At 43.0% G+C, this 18,379-nt stretch overlaps 2 protein-coding genes across 2 annotated transcripts; both read right to left on the bottom strand.

Annotated features, from left to right (window-relative positions):
* Positions 1 to 3,125: 3,125 nt before the first annotated feature.
* On the bottom strand, positions 3,126 to 7,365 carry LOC123725147 (growth arrest-specific protein 1). The gene has a single exon (XM_045689287.2). It carries the CDS (start codon positions 6,198 to 6,200, stop codon positions 5,451 to 5,453), a length of 750 nt encoding a protein of 249 aa, XP_045545243.1. The 5' UTR covers positions 6,201 to 7,365; the 3' UTR covers positions 3,126 to 5,450.
* A 742-nt stretch (positions 7,366 to 8,107) lies between these two features.
* LOC106562349 (complexin-3) lies at positions 8,108 to 14,587 on the bottom strand. The gene is made up of 3 exons (XM_014127174.3): positions 14,100 to 14,587; positions 10,008 to 10,095; positions 8,108 to 9,744 (listed from the first exon to the last, which is right to left on the bottom strand). The coding sequence occupies exons 1-3, from the start codon at positions 14,255 to 14,257 to the stop codon at positions 9,520 to 9,522; spliced, it is 471 nt and encodes a 156-aa protein (XP_013982649.1). The 5' UTR covers positions 14,258 to 14,587; the 3' UTR covers positions 8,108 to 9,519.
* Between the last annotated feature and the right edge of the window lie 3,792 nt (positions 14,588 to 18,379).

Below are 18,379 nucleotides of genomic sequence, written 5' to 3'. Positions count from 1 at the left end.
GGCCTTGGTCAGGGAGGTGACCAACAACCTGATGGTCACTCTGCCAGAGCTCTAGAGTTCCTCTGTAGAGATGGGAGAACCTTTCAGAAGGACAACCATCTCTGCAGCACTCCACCAATCAGGCCTTTATGGTAGAGTGGCCAGACGGAAGCCACTCTTCAGAAACAGGCACATGACAGCCCGCTTGGAGTTTGTCAAAAGGCACCTAAAGACTCTCAGACAATGAGAAACAAGATTCTCTGGTCTGATTAAACCAAGATTGAACTCTTTGGGCTGAATGCCAAGTGTCACGTCTGGAGGAAACCTGTCACCATTCCTATGGTGAAGCATGGTGGTGGCAGCATCGTGCTGTGGGGATGTTTTTCAGAGGCAGCGACTGGGAGTCTAGTCAGGATCGAGACAAAGATGAACAGAGCAAAGTACAGAGAGATCCTTGATGAAAACCTGCTCCAGAATCAGTGCTCAGGACCTCAGACTGGGGTGAAGGTTCCTTCCAACAGGACAACGTCCCTAAGCACACAGCCAAAACAACGCAGGAGGGGCTTCGGGACAAGTCTCTGAATGTCCTTGTGTGGTCCAGCCAGAGCCCGGACTTGAACCTGATTGAACATTTCTGGAGAGACCTGAAAATAGCTGTGCAGCAACACTCCCCATACAACCTGACAGAGCTTGAGAGGATCTGCAGAGAAGAATGGAGAAACTCCCCAAACACAGATGTGCCAAGCTTGTAGCGTCAAACCCAAGACTCAAGGCTGTAATCACTGCCATAAGTGCTTCAACAAAGTACTGAGTAAATTATCTGAATACTTATGTAAATGTGATATTTCCGTTTTTTTATTTTTAATAAATTAGCAACAATTTCTAAAAAAAACATTTTTTGCTTTGTCATTATGGGATATTGTGTGTAGATTGATGAGGAGGAAAAAACTATTTAATCCATTTTAGAATAAGGCTGTAACGTAACAAAATGTGGGAAAAGTAATGTGGTCTGAATACTTTTTTCCGAAGGCACCGTACTTGTAGTTCGGGTTGAAATGTAAAGCTTGGTAAAATAACATTGTGGTCTGAGTGTAAGGTTTCATGGATGTCTTGGTGAGTCTGTCACTGCCTGTTGGAGGCCTACTGCTGTCTCCTGGCCATGTAGTCACCATTTGGTTCCCTCTCCTGAGGACACAACTGGCCCGTTTCCATAACGTAAGGAGAGGAAGCCCTAATGTAGTCCAGAGTAGCTGGGCGTGTAGAGGACTGGCAGGAGCACCAGTAGAGATGGAGGTATTCGCTGTAAGAGAATGCCAAAAAGTTGAATAGTCAACCACTATGCCTTTTACCCCTCTGACCCCCTTACCAACCAACCACAGCCCTGTGGCATTGTGGGTTTAATTGGCCTCCATTTCAGTTCAGCTCCATCATGAGCACTTGTACCCTTTCCCCCTCTCCTGGCTCTCTATCAGCCTCTGTTGATACTCCTAATGGGACGACGGTGGAGCTGTATTGACATCAGCTAAAGTTATAAAGGGGGGTGGGTGCGGGGTTAATCTGTAAGGAACTAAAGACCCCTCAACTTCCCAACCCCCAAACACACACACATCAACCATTCACCGTGGGTAGACTGCTATCCTGAATAGAACATTGTACAGATGAGAGACAAAACTCTCCCCTAAATCCCTGTGTCACCCCCTCTCCTAGACCTGGGGGCAGGCAGGGGTTTGTTTCAGAGAAACGTTGAATAAAGATAATTTAGAAAATGGGCTCCAGCACACTGCAGCCTCTGTAAATCCTCCCTCTGCCGTCCCCCACTCACCCCAAGGCTCCCCTGCTTCTGTTTGTTTTGATTTTGTTCCCAGAAGCTGAGTGGGGATTTGAAGGAGGGGTGTGGGTGAGTTAGAGTTGGACAACTTTGAGATGCATGGCGATGGTTAGACAGATTGGCTGAGCTGAGTTAGGAGGGTCTTACCTCAACTATACAGAATCTCTTTCCCTCCCTTCCGCTTCTAAATACACCAGTGAAATGCACTTTTGAACAATCTAAGGTCTGTTGAGCATTACATTATGTTCTAAACAAAATACTTACTCGTAAGTAAGCATTTCACTGTAAAGTCTACACCTGTTGTATTCTGTGCATGTGACCAATCAAATTTGATTTAGGTGAAGATGGGAAGGGGACAACTTGGTCAGTCTATTGTCAAAGGAACTATGAATTGAACGCAGATTTCCTGTCATGACTTCAAATTCCACTTATCTTGACTCGTTCAAACTTAGATTACATAACACTTCCATACAGTTTGTTAAGGACCTAGATAATTATTACTTCCATACAGTTTCTTAAGGACCTAGATAATTATTACTTCCATACGGTTTGTTAAGGACCTAGATAATTATTACTTCCATACAGTTTGTTAAGGACCTAGATAATTATTACTTCCATACGGTTTGTTAAGGACCTAGATAATTATTACTTCCATACAGTTTGTTAAGGACCTAGATAATTATTACTTCCATACGGTTTGTTAAGGACCTAGATAATTATTACTTCCATACAGTTTGTTAAGGACCTAGATAATTATTACTTCCATACAGTTTGTTAAGGACCTAGATAATTATTACTTCCATACAGTTTGTTAAGGACCTAGATAATTATTACTTCCATACGGTTTGTTAAGGACCTAGATAATTATTACTTCCATACGGTTTGTTAAGGACCTAGATAATTATTACTTCCATACAGTTTGTTAAGGACCTAGATAATTATTACTTCCATACAGTTTGTTAAGGACCTAGATAATTATTACTTCCATACGGTTTGTTAAGGACCTAGATAATTATTACTTCCATACGGTTTGTTAAGGACCTAGATAATTATTACTTCCATACAGTTTGTTAAGGACCTAGATAATTATTACTTCCATACGGTTTGTTAAGGACCTAGATAATTATTACTTCCATACAGTTTGTTAAGGACCTAGATAATTATTACTTCCATACGGTTTGTTAAGGACCTGTAAATAAATAATTATTACTATGAGCTATTTGTGCCAAAGATTTATATTTACCTACTAACCTGCCTTAAAGGTTATTAGCAGGATTTAGGAGATTAGTAGACACAAAAACACCCATTGCATTCTCCCTGTGTTATAAAAATGATACATTTATTAATGTGCTATATTTCCATTGTTATTTCTCTGAAAAGGTCATTGAAGACCAAGAGAACTGAGAAGCACTGTAAGGCAAAACGATCAAATGCACAATCCTGCATTCTCAAGAGTCGTGACTGACCTTTAAACACCGACGCAGAAAGTGCCATTTACACACAAGTAATTAGGTACAATTTACCTGGTTGTTTCCTAGACACAGTGTAAAAGGAAGCAGTAACTTAAACCTGAAATGTCTCAAAGAGCACAGAGAGTCCTGGCCTTCTCTTCCAAATAAGATGTATTGTGCAGCCAGACACTTAACATTCCTGCTTGGGTTTCAGTTACTCTGGGCCTGATCCCTAAAGTATTACACAATGCTGGTATTATGAAGGGTACACAGCAATCACAGTTACTTTTCAGAAGCCATAGGAGGCATTCGTTTAGATGCAATCACCCTGTTCTAAATATGTGTCTCTAAAATGTTTTTACAAATTCCAGGGCAGATGGATGATATGAGAAGACAATAGTAGTGAGAGGTCCTGTTTTGTCTTTTCATGTAAAAGTTGCTATTGCCAGGACTACCAGAAATGCAAGTGTATCATTTCAAAGATCAACGCAGTAGACATTCAAAACGATTCAATGTCTGCTGGTCCTTTAGCTTTGCTTGGCAATGGCACAAGTTCACATTCAATGGCGACACGTGACTTTGGAGCCAGATCCAAAATGACATTTTTCCTTTATTGAACATTCCATTCTTCTTCTCTACTTCCAGCACAGTTACATTTGCCTATACTTTAGGTCTGATAGTTTTGGTGTGATGTTTCATTTAGTTGGAGGTTGGGAAACATCCCTACTTTTGAATAACATACAGGATGTCAAATAAACAGTTGGACTTTTTGACTCACACTTAATCATTTTATTACATAAATTATTTTCCATATATAACAAGTATCCATTATTTCTTTCCACACTGGTTGAGATGACAGAATTGTTTCAAAAAACATTGTTTTTGTACATGTAAACTACTGCCATATTATTCATGAGGTTGTGTATTGACTGTAAAGTCACAATGGACAAATTGGACACTAATTTACAGCATTAATATATGACATATAAATGTAAAAGATAGATTCCTTCCTGATTTTCTTTTAGATATATAATTTAACATCAACATGACAGTTACATTTCCCTATGGACGAGCATCTACCCAACAAGGTGAAACAAAAAAGAAATGACATTGAAGATCATGACAAAAACAAAGCTAGTTTAGAAAAACTTCAAGTGACATCTTGTAAAGATAAGGACACGGGAAGGATAAGCTTCATTAAAAGATAACACAATAACTTCTTAGCTTTTTCCCTTCTTGCTAAATATCTAGGCTAACTGTCAAGCATGTTTCTGTCCTGGAAAGGAACCCATTACACTTTATATGAAATGAATAATAAATGAAACTAGGCCTATTAACAAGTATCTTGTGTACTGCTGTTCATAGTAATAAACTGGTATTTGTTATTTTTTCTGAGAAAAAACACTAGTGCCTCTTCTTTTGTCCATATAAGTCTATCATAAGCCCACATTCATCTTGTAGAGGCCAGTCTATAAGGAGAAGGGTGACTTCTTGCTTTCAATAAAGAAAGGGGGTCCCTAAAGGGGGAGAGTAGGGGGACATTTTAAATAAAACTATCAAGAGTGGGGGATGTGTCATGGGGGGTAGGGGGGCTGCTGGAGAGGCACTTCAGTTAATTTAACTAGGCCTACTTGATTCTAAACCCTTGTCTGTTCACTAGCAGTTCCTCACAAATATTTGAAGTGTGATGGCTGCAACAATGCAGAGGCCCCTAAAATAGAGAGAAAGCAAACAGAAACTGGACTGGTCCAATGTTTATCTTAAGTCTTAATAAAGCCACACTCCAAGGACCATTGAGACGAAACTAAACAAATAGGCATAAGAGTTTAAAAGGTAGCCCAGAAGTAATGGATGCAATGCTCAATGAGGAGTATTGTTACAATGAAGTCAAGTTTGGTTCACTTCTCCTTAAACAATCACTTTATGGATCTTTACACTCCAGAAGAGTTTCGACCTAGGATATTCCATGAGTAGCCTAGGCCTAATTTGCAAATTGAATTGGTGGTCTGAATGTCCTGTCCATTATTGTGTCCCAGATTAAGGCATCACATCAAAATATGAAAAATCCATTAGGCCCATAGGAATTTACTAGGAGCAAATAGTATTCCACTACACCAAACACACGTGCTCATTAGATTGGACCCGTCTCCGTCACAACAACAGGCCACATTCAACAAACCATGATTCATTTTTCAATAGAATATCCGTGTAAGAGTGATGCATAATAAGGCCATATAGCTCGACAGCTGCGGGGAACTAGAATTTGAGTCAGGAGGATATATCTCCTCTGTTTTCGAATCATAGTCTTCATCCTCATACATATCGTCCATATCTGCCTGGTCTGAAATAACACTGTGGTCTCCAATCTGGCACAGTTTGCTCATGTTCTCCTTGACTACCTCACAGAACGGCCTTTCCACCCCGTCGCACACACACTGGTTTAGTAGCATGCCATTTGGGATGAATAGCATCTGTTGTATTGTGGCCTTGCACCTGGACGAACATTTCCTGCCATTGAAGAGTTGCCCACAGTAAGACAAGTAGGCTGTCAAGGAGGAGTGGCAGCCGGTGTCCTCCTCGCAGCGTTGACGGGCCTCTGTGCATCCTATCCCCCCCGCGTCTCCACGATACCTCCGGGGGAGGCATGGCTCAATCGCCCGCTTTGCATCCCTACACTCCATGTCCTGGCCACAGTCACACCTCTCGAGGTAAGGGCCATTGCGGGTGTGATTCAGTCTTATCAACGCGTTGATACAGTGGCTGGGGCATTGCCTCCTGGTGCCCCTGATGTTTCCTTCACAGGCGGCTAGATACTGGCTGTATGCAAGCTCACAGTCTGCCTCCTCATGGCATCGGAGCAGGGCTTGCCAACATATTAACTGGGCATCTAGCGCCAACAGCACCGACGAGAAGAGCGCCAGAGCGCTGCACCAACTTTTCATGCTGGGGAGAACTCTAGTTCGACGATGCGCACATTTTGCTCCAGTTAGTGCGGGACAGCCAAGTCTATGATGAATTTAAAACGTAATGTAACTAATAAACCCATTTAGTATGAGGCGTTTATGGTCCAAACATAAATGTGTTTATTAGGCATAGCTACACACCTAAAGATGTCCCTCTGTCTCTCCAATACACGCTTGACAGTTGTGGAATAACAATCCGTTTTGTGAGGGTGAATGAATCCAGTCTGGGACGGATGAGTAAAAATGTTGAAATCCTTTGCATAGATTCAGCTACGCTACAAAGCAACAATATCCTCCGCAAAACTGTCACAGTCGTGTCAGTAAAAAAGAAACAAAAAGTGACCACATGCGCTGTCCAAAGTTCGGACACCTACTATCCACATTTCATGCCCTCGTTTGAAAGCATAACTCTTTTTAGTCCTGTTTTCAAAATACGTCCAACTTTCTTGGCTTTAAAAAACGTTCATATTTTCCATGTTCTGTATTCCATACTCTGTTGGTTGAATTCATTTGAACTGCCTCTTCTCACTGTCGCATTTTCTCCCGCTATATGTCTTTGTCCCCCTCTTGCAGTTACGCTTCACGCTTCGTTAATCTTTTCCCCACAACACCCCTCCTTTTCCAGAAAAAGAAAGGAAAGTTTTCCTTCCCCCCTCTCCCATTTACAATCCTGGTCAACGATTGGTCGTCATTGAGGAGTCCGTGGGACTCATTTCTATAGCAACGTAGTTTTTGGCAATCTGCTCGTCATACAGGATAAATAAAATGTTTATAAATTTAATGAAACTCACGACCTGTGTGGTCCCCCTTACAAAACACGTCAACGTTTGGGGAGGTAGTGAGTGTGGGGCGCACACAAGCCCCCTAGCAGTCGACAGAAGGCATTCCAATGCTAGAAGCTCACATCTGCACCCACTGCTCCAATTTTTAGTGCAGAAAAAACAAATCTGTTCCTTTTTAGCGATAACTCGAGGAGGGAAACCTCTATGAAAACCGTCGCACAGTGAGGGTTTCACTTAAAGTTCTACTAATTGTCGCCCTGTTCACTCTCCCTGTCGCTCTTCTTTCTAGTGAGTTTTTAAGCCCTGATTGATAGAACAGAATGGAAGAGAATAGTATTTTGTGGCCCGTTTCACCCCAATTGTCAGATTGGCCATGCAGTGGCACAGTGTCTTTCTAGGCTGAAGATTGTTCACGCCCTGCGCCTATCAATAGAGGCAGGTTTCAGCATCAATATATTTTACAGCTCTCCCCTTTCACACCGCACTTAAAAACTACCAATAGCTCAGGCCTCTCTGCTATTGAAATGCTAACTAACGTGTTTTGAAAAAAGCGATTGGAAAAACCCGTGGCGACACCCGGGCTGTCTAGAAATGTCACAAAGCAGTTTCGGGCTGGCTTCTCCCTGAAAAACACTGTACACTTTTGCAAAGAGCCATTGATTCCGCCAGATGGCTGATCTTATTATCAGACTTCACTGGAAGGTAAAGTTTCCACTAATAATGGTAATAATATATATTTTTTATAATAACATCATTAAAAAGGTTAACTTAAGAACATGGTTATAACAATGTTATAACAACTATAACGTAATAATTTGTCCTATCAGTATTGGAACGATAATAATTTCATGATAATAAACCTTGATCTGATTAGGGGCTAATATGGATTTAGGATTAAATTCAGTTTGTCATTAATTCAACAATCATTAATCAACAAACATTCCGATGACGTTGCATTTTTGTCTCCACCTAGTGTTCAGAACATTGGTTTTATAGCATCAAACGATGGCTACTGTAAATTATATGTTATAAATCTTCTGTCCAGAGTTTCTGACAAGATGGTCAGGCTGGCTGGATAACAAATGGAGAAACATGAAGCATACATCATAAAAATCTGTTTATTATGGTTTCAACAGTCAGTCAAAAATCAATAAGGTTCATACAGCACTGAACAACAAAGATGATGTAAAAGAAGCAAAGAATGGACAGGAAACAGAAACATCATGAAGAACATATCTCTTCCTGAAATATCATCATGAGATCAACCTGAATCACCCCATAGGGTGACTGGAAATGAAAGAAGCTCTTGTTGTTGGCTTTAAAGTATCATTGCAGGTCACACACTTTAATACAGAGAGATATGTATAGGTGATCGGGCTCTGTAAGACTTGAGTAAGAATGAATTATATTCACACTTGTTCGTTTTGCTTCATGGAACTGACAAGAAAGCACAAAGTAGCTATCACATAAAACAAGCGACTAAGGCATGTTCACCATCCTTTCTTCAAACGCTATTACTGTAATGTCACAAAAGGACTGTTCAACTATTACAAGACATGAACCACTGTATTAAAGAAATATATATTGTATATTACTAAATAAGGTTGACAAACCCCTCTCCCGCTCTCACCTGCGTCTTTACTTAGTGATACAACAACAATTCAGACAAATACCAAGTACTCTATGTTCATATATGTTCATAGTATTGTGTACTTATTAAACACTATGACCAGCACTCAGCCAGAGGATGACATTTTCAAAGACAGCACTTGACACATCATAGCAGCTAAACGACACCAAACCACCGGCACAAAACAGCACTGAGATGGAGAGGTCAGGGGTCAATATGAGGACAGGTTAAAGGCCAGAGTTGAAAGGTTAGATGGGTTGGCATCACAGAGGACGAGCTGTCTCTTAGCAAGGCCCCAACGAGTTAATGACCATAGACTAGATGGACAACAGAACAGGCTAACTGCAAATACATTTACACCTGCAATAGATATAACAGACACTTGGTTTGTAATGTACTGAATGTGGTCCCAAGACAAGAAAGTTTGATTTAGTCTCACACTTAATATGACTAGTTGATATACTTGGTGCCATTGTCTGAATGGTTTTCTGCGAAGGGTCTTTGGCATAAGACTAATACTCTGATTCCCCCACAGCTTAGACAGTGTTTACTCTGATTCCCCCACAGCTTAGACAGTGTTTACTCTGATTCCCCCACAGCTTAGACAGTGTTTACTCTGATTCCCCCACAGCTTAGACAGTGTTTACTCTGATTCCCCCACAGCTTAGACAGTGTTTACTCTGATTCCTTGGCCAGAAGCTGCTGCAGTATGTTTGTGTGTGTGAGGCAGTGTTGACTGTATGTGTGTGTGTATTCAAAGCAACATGACTATCAACGTTTGTACATGATCATAGATCATATCTTACACAGATCCTTTGTTGTACAGATAAAGAGAGTAAGGGAGGGAGAGAGAGAGAGAGAGCAGGAATTCAGTCAGCCAGCCAGATCACATGAGATTGCACTTCTCAGCGGACTGTTTGAGGTCTTCCAGCGTGGCCTGGGCCTTGTCCTTCAGCTGGTCCATGTCCACATTCTGGATGTTGGTCAGCTGGCCCAGGACAGACGTTTTGGACTCCTCCTCCTTGTTGTCGTCAGCGATCATCTTGGCTAGCTCTGTGGGCAGCTCCACATCATCCCCCGCCTGCTGGATCTGAGTGTCATCCAGCTCATTCTGGGTCGCACACACAGCGGAGACAGACACACAAACACACACACACAGGCCAGTGGGAGAGGGTGTAGGGAGCGAGGGCAAAGGAAAGGGAGAGGAATGAGATGATTGAGACAAAGGAAGAAAGGAAAGAGAGTACAAACAGAACACATTTGGATGGTGTTTTTGCTTCAAGGACACAACCTAGATCTGACCCTGTAATAACTGTAATAACATGTAGTAAGAAAATGCTTGAATCAAATATGCAGAATCAGTAATGGATGTACCTTTGGCAGTCTGTATTTGTCCCGGAAGTGACTTCTAACTGTTGCCCGCTCAGCTTTCTTCTGGGCAAAACTAGCATCTCGTTCCTGCCTGGGGAAAACCAAAGAGAAAATGGTTAACAGCGGATGAAATAGTGTCGCTGCATGTAATCACACACACACACACACACACACACACACACACACACACACACACACACACACACACACACACACACACACACACACACACACACACACACACACACACACACACACACACACACACACACACACACACACACACACACACACACACACACACAACGTCTGCAAAGGTGGGATAATCTCGAGGCTTTGCTCAAGTTGATGCTTCATAACAAACACCTCCTTCAGTCCACCTCCATAATTCGACTGAAGGACTAAGGATTTAACGGCATTAGTGGCAATGTGAGGACAGATGCTGTAATGATAATTGAATTCATCCATAAGGCTTTTTGTAATATAAACATGTCATGGTTTTTAGTATGGAACATTGTTAGATTTGTTAGTAATGCGATGTATCACAAATGCACAAATTTATTGGTTACTATTAAGCACATAGCTCAGCCATCGCGGTTAGAGTGTTGGGCCAGTAATGAAAAGGTCGCTGCTTCGAATACCTGAGCCGACAAGGTGAAAAACCTTTCGATGTGCCCTTGAGCAAAGCACTTAACTCTAATTTGCTCCAGGACGCCATACTACTATGGCAGACCCTGTAAAACAACACATTTCACTGCTTCTATCTGGTGTATGTGACAATATTAGATTTCTATACCACTGTGGATCTCATAGTGAGGGCTGAAAGAAAAGAACACAGGGAGCCCTCTGCCGAGCTGCACTCTGACTCAAGAGTGCAGGCCAACAGAAGGTGGACAAGCAGCAGTCACGCCTGGGGGTAGAGGAAGAGGGAGGGAGGGAGAGAGAGGCTGTGCTCTTGCAATGAGACCCAGATGCAGTCTACTGCCGGTCCACTGCTCTACTGGGGAATTATATTCAGACTTCTGGGATGTAGAGCAGCATTGACTGACTGACTGACTGACTGACTGACTGACTGACTGACTGACTCACTGACTGACTAGCACTCACCTACTTCTACAGCTGCCAACTTAGTGAACCCACAGAAACCTAGGATCACACCACTCTACAGAACTACACCCTTCCAACCCAGAGCCTAGGACAACACCACTCTACAGAACTCTACACCCTTCCAACCCAGAGCCTAGGACAACACCACTCTACAGAACTCTACACCCTCCCAACCCAGAGCCTAGGACAACACCACTCTACAGAACTCTACACCCTTCCAACCCAGAGCCTAGGACAACACCACTCTACAGAACTCTACACCCTCCCAACCCAGAGCCTAGGACAACACCACTCTACAGAACTCTACACCCTCCCAACCCAGAGCCTAGGACAACACCACTCTACAGAACTCTACACCCTCTGAACTCAGAGCCTAGGACAACACCACTCTACAGAACTCTACACCCTCTGAACTCAGAGCCTACGATTACTCCACTCCAGAACACTGACTGACTAGCACACCTCATTTTACAGCTGCCAAACCAGTGAATCTACCCAACCTTTGATCACCTCACTCTACAGCACACCCAGACAGCACAGCACCCCATCACCATGTCCTCTGCCCTACACCACCATACAAATATCATCATACTGCAAGCCTTATGTTGAGGTAAATCAGATATTTATACTTCACCACCACGTACAGCAATACTGCAATACTACCCATTTGGTAACTCCAGCAGAGGGCAGACAAGAGACAGTTTGTGTTTTCCGTGGCAGCCCTCTTAGTATTACTCAAATCATCTTTGTCCCTAATTTTCCAATAATCAGATTTAAACAATCACTGAAAATGTGAAAATGTGATATAAACACCTGAATAGGATTGAACTCTTTCAAAAGACAAGACTAGACCTACACCTCGCACCAAACATTCTGAAGCAGACTCCATGAACCGAGGTGAGGTCATGTGACCTATGTGATCATGCCAACACTGTGGTCTGAATGACAGCATGACATCATAATGCATACATACAGTACTGTAAACAATGGCATAATACATGTGCATGGCCAATGACAAGGCCATATCCCTATCATTCAGGGTATACAGGGCAAGCCCTAGGCATAAGCAACATAGGTGGTAGGTGGCCATAGGTGGCCTCTTGTTATGTCAGTCACTGACAGTCACTCAATTAGCCCATGTCAGCTAATATTTTTTAGATTGGTAAATTAGTCTACCTAGCTATCTAAACTTGTAGTAATCATGGCCGAATTACCAACCAGGCACGAAGGGCCTTACCTCCAGGGGGCCCCAATTGATTTTGCTAGACACTCTGACTCAGATATCATCTAAAAAATTCATGGCAAAATGTGGGAAAATTCATGGAAAATTTGTAGAATTTCAGAAAATTTGCTTTAAAACTGTAAATTTTTCACATCGCCCCATGGAAAAATGCAGAAATCTTGTTTTAAAACTTCTAAATGTTTGGTCCCCCAAAAGGCTAGGGCTGGCCCTGAGGGGATATATACTGAGTGTACAAAACATCAAGAACCCCTTCCTAATATTGAGTTGTACCCCCTTTTGCCCTCAGAACAGCCTCAATGCGTCGGGGCATGGACTCTACAAGGTATCGAAAGCGTTCCACAGGGATGCTTCCCACAGTTGGCTGGATGTCATTTGGGAGGTGGACCATTGTTGATACACATGGGAAACTGTTGAGTGTGAAAACCCCAGCAGCGTTGCAGTTCTTGACACAAACTGGTGCGCCTGGCACCTACTACCATACCCCATTCAAAGGCACTTAAATATTTTGTTATTCCCTTTCACCCTCTGAATGGCACACACACACAATCAATGTCTCAATTGTCTCAAGACTTAAACATCCTTCTTTAACCTGTCTCCTCCCCTTCATCTACACTGGTTGAAGTAGATTTAACAAGTGACATCAATAAGGGATCATAGCTTTCAGTCTATGTCATGGAAAGAACAGGTGTTCTTAATGTTTTGTTCACTCAGTGTATATTCACAGTGGCATTACTGTTATCTTGCCCACTGTGAATGAACATGAGCATGTAAACCACCACACAGCAGCGCATAAGCCAGCGCTCTGAAAGAGCCAATGGTAGAGCTCCTGATGGCACTGAGATGATGAGTCTTGTGTCTTCTCCTCTCAAGGGCATCATATGACCAGTGGATGTCATTGTGACTACTGTGCCTGATAACATGATTATATATGACATGCCACTGCAAACAACCCCATTCCAACAACCCTATTCTCCTTGTATTATACAGAGCACTGACACCAGACTTTGTGTTATGATCAGAGTCATCTGTTTCAAACCTTGAGGACATCTTCTCCTCTCACATAGGGGAATTTGGAGTAAAGTCAATTCAATTATCAGAGGTTTTATGATATGGACAGAGGACAGTCTATGGCTATGGCAATGGGTTTCTTTGTTATACCCAGATAAAAAATACATTTCAAGATCAGAGATACTCACATCACACTCATTTATTCTGTTGAGGTGTGTACTCTTTGTGAATAAAATGAAGATGGAGGGCTACATTACAGGGACATGCATGAAAGGGGGGAAACTATTTGGAGAGCTCATTGAGGATGATATTCAATATATTTTGAGATAAATTGGACATAAAAATAACTGAATTCATGTTCTAGAATGTATTGGATAACGAGTCCGTCTTACAGTATAATTGGGCATTAAACTCACTGTGATTACTGACACATTTTTGTTTCTGGATTAGGCTATTGCAAGAATTCCAGTGGGAAACCGTCCTATATAGCCTAATTCTTGAAACCTGAAAGAAAACTCATGTATCGAGTGTAGCAGCTGTGTGGTGAGCTCCGGAGCACGCCGTGGATCCCACTGATGCGTAAAATAGTGCACGGCGCACTGGGGCTTGTAAAGGCACGCGCTCAGCAGCGTCTTTACATTGGACATTAAACAGAATAAACGCCGCTTTATAGTACGCAACCCTTTCAAAATATATAGGCTATTCAAATTGATCGATACATTTGGGTTTGTTCTTACTTTTCCTCCTCTAACTGTTGTTGATATTGTTCAAATTCCTCTTGGGTCATTCCTGCCGCTGCTGCTTCCGATTTCTCTCCTTCGGGCTTTTCCTCAGTCAAACCCCCGGTCAGGTTCTTCACATGCCCTCCCACCATTTGTTTCACCATAAAAGCCATCTTTCTGCCTCTTAAGAGTCCGTTAACTGACCGGGTCAGAACGTGGACCTTTGATGCGCTCTTGATGAAAGCTGAGTAAATCAATGTATATCCACCGAAGTGTCTCAAAAATATATGGAAAAAGTCAATAGAATCATCCAAAAGTTTTACTCTCGACACTCCGTCGTGCACTGCTGTGACGGATTGAAAATAGACGCGTTTCAGCACCAGTGCCAATGGACAGCTCCGCGTTGAGTGGGGAGGTTAGCAAGAGAGGACGTTTCTGCACAAATATCTGAGCCAACAAGTTTTACTCTCAACTCTACCAATGGTGTTTTTTCCGAACCCAACCTCCACTCCCTCTGCCCAATCCCACGGATCGCTGGATTACGCATGCGCTTTCATGATGCGCCCTAGCACCACACGTGGGTTCTGGTGATTCGCCGTCTGATTATAACTCACTATTGAGTCAGACAGGCGCTCCTCACGTTCACAACGGACTCCGGCAGAGAGAGACACACGTGACGAGTCAACTATCGTGTCTACTAGCTGTTTTGTATGGTTTTGATGTCCGTGCGTCTTTGGGGTCATTTTGTGCGCTTTTTTGTTGTTGTGAAAATCAAAGGGTTTCCGAACGCACTTATGTCATAAACTCAGCAAAAAAAGAAACGTCCTCTCACTGTCAACTGCGTTTATTTTCAGCAAACTTAACATGTGTAAATATTTGTATGAACATAACACAATTCAACAACTGAGACATAAACTGAACAAGTTCCACAGACATGTGACTAACAAAAATGGAATAATGTGTCCCTGAACAAAGGGGGGTCAAAATCAAAATTAACAGTCAGTATCTGGTGTGGCCACCAGCTGCATTAAGTACTGCAGTGCATCTCCTCCTCATGGACTGCACCATATTTGCCTGTTCTTGCTGTGAGATGTTACCCCACTCTTCCACCAAGGCACCTGCAAGTTCCCGGACATTTCTGGGGGGAATGGCCCTAGCCCTCACCCTCCGATCCAACAGGTCACAGACTTGCTCAATGGGATTGAGATCCGGGCTCTTCGCTAGCCATGGCAGAACACTGACATTCCTGTCTTGGAGGAAATCACGCACAGAACGAGCAGTATGGCTGGTGGCATTGTCATGCTGGAGGGTCATGTCAGGATGAGCCTGCAGGAAGGGTACCACATGAGGGAGGAGGATGTCTTCCCTGTAATGCACAGCATTGAGATTGCCTGCAATGATAACAAGCTCAGTCCGATGATGCTGTGACACACCACCCCAGACCATGACGGACCCTCCACCTCCAAATCTATCCCGCTCCAGAGTACAGGCCTCGGTGTAACGCTCATTCCTTCGACGATAAACGCGAAACCGACCATCACCCCTGGTGAGACAAAACCGCGACTCGTCAGTGAAGAGCACTTTTTGCCAGTCCTGTCTGGTCCAGTGAAGCGACGGTGGGTTTGAGCCCATAGGCGACGTTGTTGCCGGTGATGTCTGGTGAGGACCTGCCTTACAACAGGCCTACAAGCCCTCAGTCCAGCCTCTCTCAGCCTATTGCGGACAGTCTGAGCACTGATGGAGGGATTGTGTGTTCCTGGTGTAACTCGGGCAGTTGTTGTTGCCATCCTGTACCTGTCCCGCAGGTGTGATGTTCGGATATACCGATCCTGTGCAGGTGTTGTTACACGTTGTCTGCCACTGCGAGGACGATCAGCTGTCCGTCCTGTCTCCCTGTAGCGCTGTCTTAGGTGTCTCACAGTATGGACATTGCAATTTATTGCCCTGGCCACATCTGCAGTCCTCATGCCTCCTTGCAGCATGCCTAAGGCACATTCACACAGATGAGCAGGGACCCTGGACATCTTTCTTTTGGTGTTTTTCAGACTCAGTAGAAAGGCCTCTTTAGTGTCCTAAGTTTTCATAACTGTGACCTTATTTGCCTACCATCTGTAAGCTGTTAGTGTCTTAACAACCATTCCACGGATGCATGTTCATGAATTGTTTATGGTTCATTGAACAAGCATGGGAAACAGTGTTTAAACCCTTTACAATGAAGATCTGTGAAGTTATTTGGATTTTTACGAATTATCTTTGAAAGACAGGGTCTTGAAAAGGGACGTTTATTTTTTTGCTGAGTTGATGAAATAAGCCGTTCCTATTTGGAGTTATACATCACTTATCATTTATTTTGCGTTATTTGTCCTGTGTAGTATAGTCTAATACTATTTTTATTAAAATATTAATGTGGATGAAGGAATATTATCTGTTTTCCACTGAGCGCACATAAACATGTCTCATATGAAGAGGGCACAACAAAACCTATTCCCGCTCAGGAGACTGAAAAGATTTGGCATGGGTCCTCAGATCCTCAAAAGGTTCTACAGCTGCACCATACAGAGCATCCTGACTGGTTGCATCACTGCCTGGTATGGCAACTACAGGCACTACAGAGGGTGGTGCGAACGGCCCAGTACATCACTGGGGCCAAGCTTCCTGCTATCCAGGACCTCTATACCAGGCGGTGTCAGAGGAAGGCCCTAAAAATTGTCAAAGACTCCAGCCACCCTAGTGATAGACTGTTCTTTCTGCTACCGCACGTTAAGCGGTACCGGAGCGCCAAGTCTAGGTCCAAGAGGCTTCTAAACAGCTTCTACTCCCAAGCCATAAGACCACTGAACATCTAATCAAATGGCTACACAGACTATTTGCATTGCCCCCCCACCCCCGACTCTGTACCGGTACCCCCTTGCTATTGTTATTTTACTGCTGCTCTTTAATTACTTGTTACTTTTATCTCTTATTCTTATCCATATTTTTTTTTAAACTGCATTGTTGGTTAGGGGCTCGTAAGTAAGCATTTCACTGTAAGGTCTACACCTAAAATGTGATTTGATTTGATTTGATATGCAGTGGGGGTTGGCAGTTGTCTGCTGCTCAGGGAAAGAGAGAGTGAAAGAGAGAGAAAGAGAGAGAGAAAGAGAGCAAGAGAGAGAGAGAGCAGCTTCTGCAGGCAAACTGGTGTGTAATTGCATTTGAAAGGAATGTTGCACAAACCTCAATAAACAGTTGTCCATGCCCCTGATAAAGGCTATTTTGCTTTTTAACACACAGACCACACACTCACATCACTCAGATCAGTTTGATCCTTCACTGCCAGGTCATTAACAGTGTGTCTCACCTAACCTATCTCCATACACAACAGTACAGGAAAAGGTTATAGTGTTACAAATTAATGAGACCAATTAGAGCCTATACTGTAGGGGTCGTCATTAAGACAATATTATTTAAATATTTGGATACAAATCCTGTCTTTCTCTTTCTCTCTCTCTCTCTCCTCTCCCTCCCTCCCTCTCCCTCTCTCTGTCTTTCTGCCTCCCCCCCTCTCCCTCTTTCTCCACCCTCTCATTGTCTAAAATCCCAAAAATGTGAAATGTATACTCTCCACAGATCCAGTATGAGGTGCATCTTCAATCAACAACTTTTGCATCATGATGTGCGCAGCACGCCTGACACCAAGAAGCATGCCCTACTTTCCATTGGATTAGGAGTGTCAATGCACTCTGTCACTGGCTTAACAGACCCACCTGGGTAGTTTCAAATCCCCTGGCTGCCAAACTTCAAAGCCTCCTCTACATAAAGTAAATTGAATTATAACTTTCCAAATAAGTATGATCAAATTGTAATCTGTGTAAAATGTAAGAAGAATTGACACAGTGAGATGTTTCTTATTTAAGCACAAGTGTTCTCCTGGGACCTGATCTCTGTTCACAGCTCAGGTCTCGTCTTGTCTCACACACTGCTCGTCATGAGTCACCATTCAGCCCTGGATAAGGAGGTTGCATACAGACTGTAATTAATATACATTATGTCAACTATACAGCCGCACAGTATATAGACTGCAGATACCAGTGGGACCAGGGTGTTTGAGGGTCTCCAGGGGCATCCATTCTACTGCAGGCCATGTCACATGAGAGTGGTGGTGGTGGACACTGATATTGATACAGCATGGTGCTTCAGCTTTTCTACATTCTATATACTCACATAGATTCTACATGTGTCTGGAACTCTATTGGAGGGATGTGACACCATACTTCCACAAGAAATTCCATCATTGGGTGTTTTGTTGATGGTGG

Source organism: Salmo salar, chromosome 11, assembly GCF_965601325.2.
Source record: "Salmo salar chromosome 11, fSalSal1, whole genome shotgun sequence".
NCBI classification, from domain to species: domain Eukaryota; kingdom Metazoa; phylum Chordata; class Actinopteri; order Salmoniformes; family Salmonidae; genus Salmo; species Salmo salar.
This window is presented reverse-complemented; position numbering and strand designations above follow the sequence as displayed.

Excerpts from the sequence above, each read along its gene's own strand:
- LOC123725147 (XM_045689287.2), bottom strand. The coding sequence starts at position 6,200 with ATGAAAAGTTGGTGCAGCGCTCTGGCGCTCTTCTCGTCGGTGCTGTTG.
- LOC106562349 (XM_014127174.3), bottom strand. The coding sequence starts at position 14,257 with ATGGCTTTTATGGTGAAACAAATGGTGGGAGGGCATGTGAAGAACCTG. Across the intron at positions 10,096-14,099 it reads CAACAGTTAGAGGAGGAAAA|GCAGGAACGAGATGCTAGTT; the intron begins GTAAGAACAAAC and ends GGTTTTCCCCAG. Across the intron at positions 9,745-10,007 it reads ACAAATACAGACTGCCAAAG|AATGAGCTGGATGACACTCA; the intron begins GTACATCCATTA and ends TGTGCGACCCAG.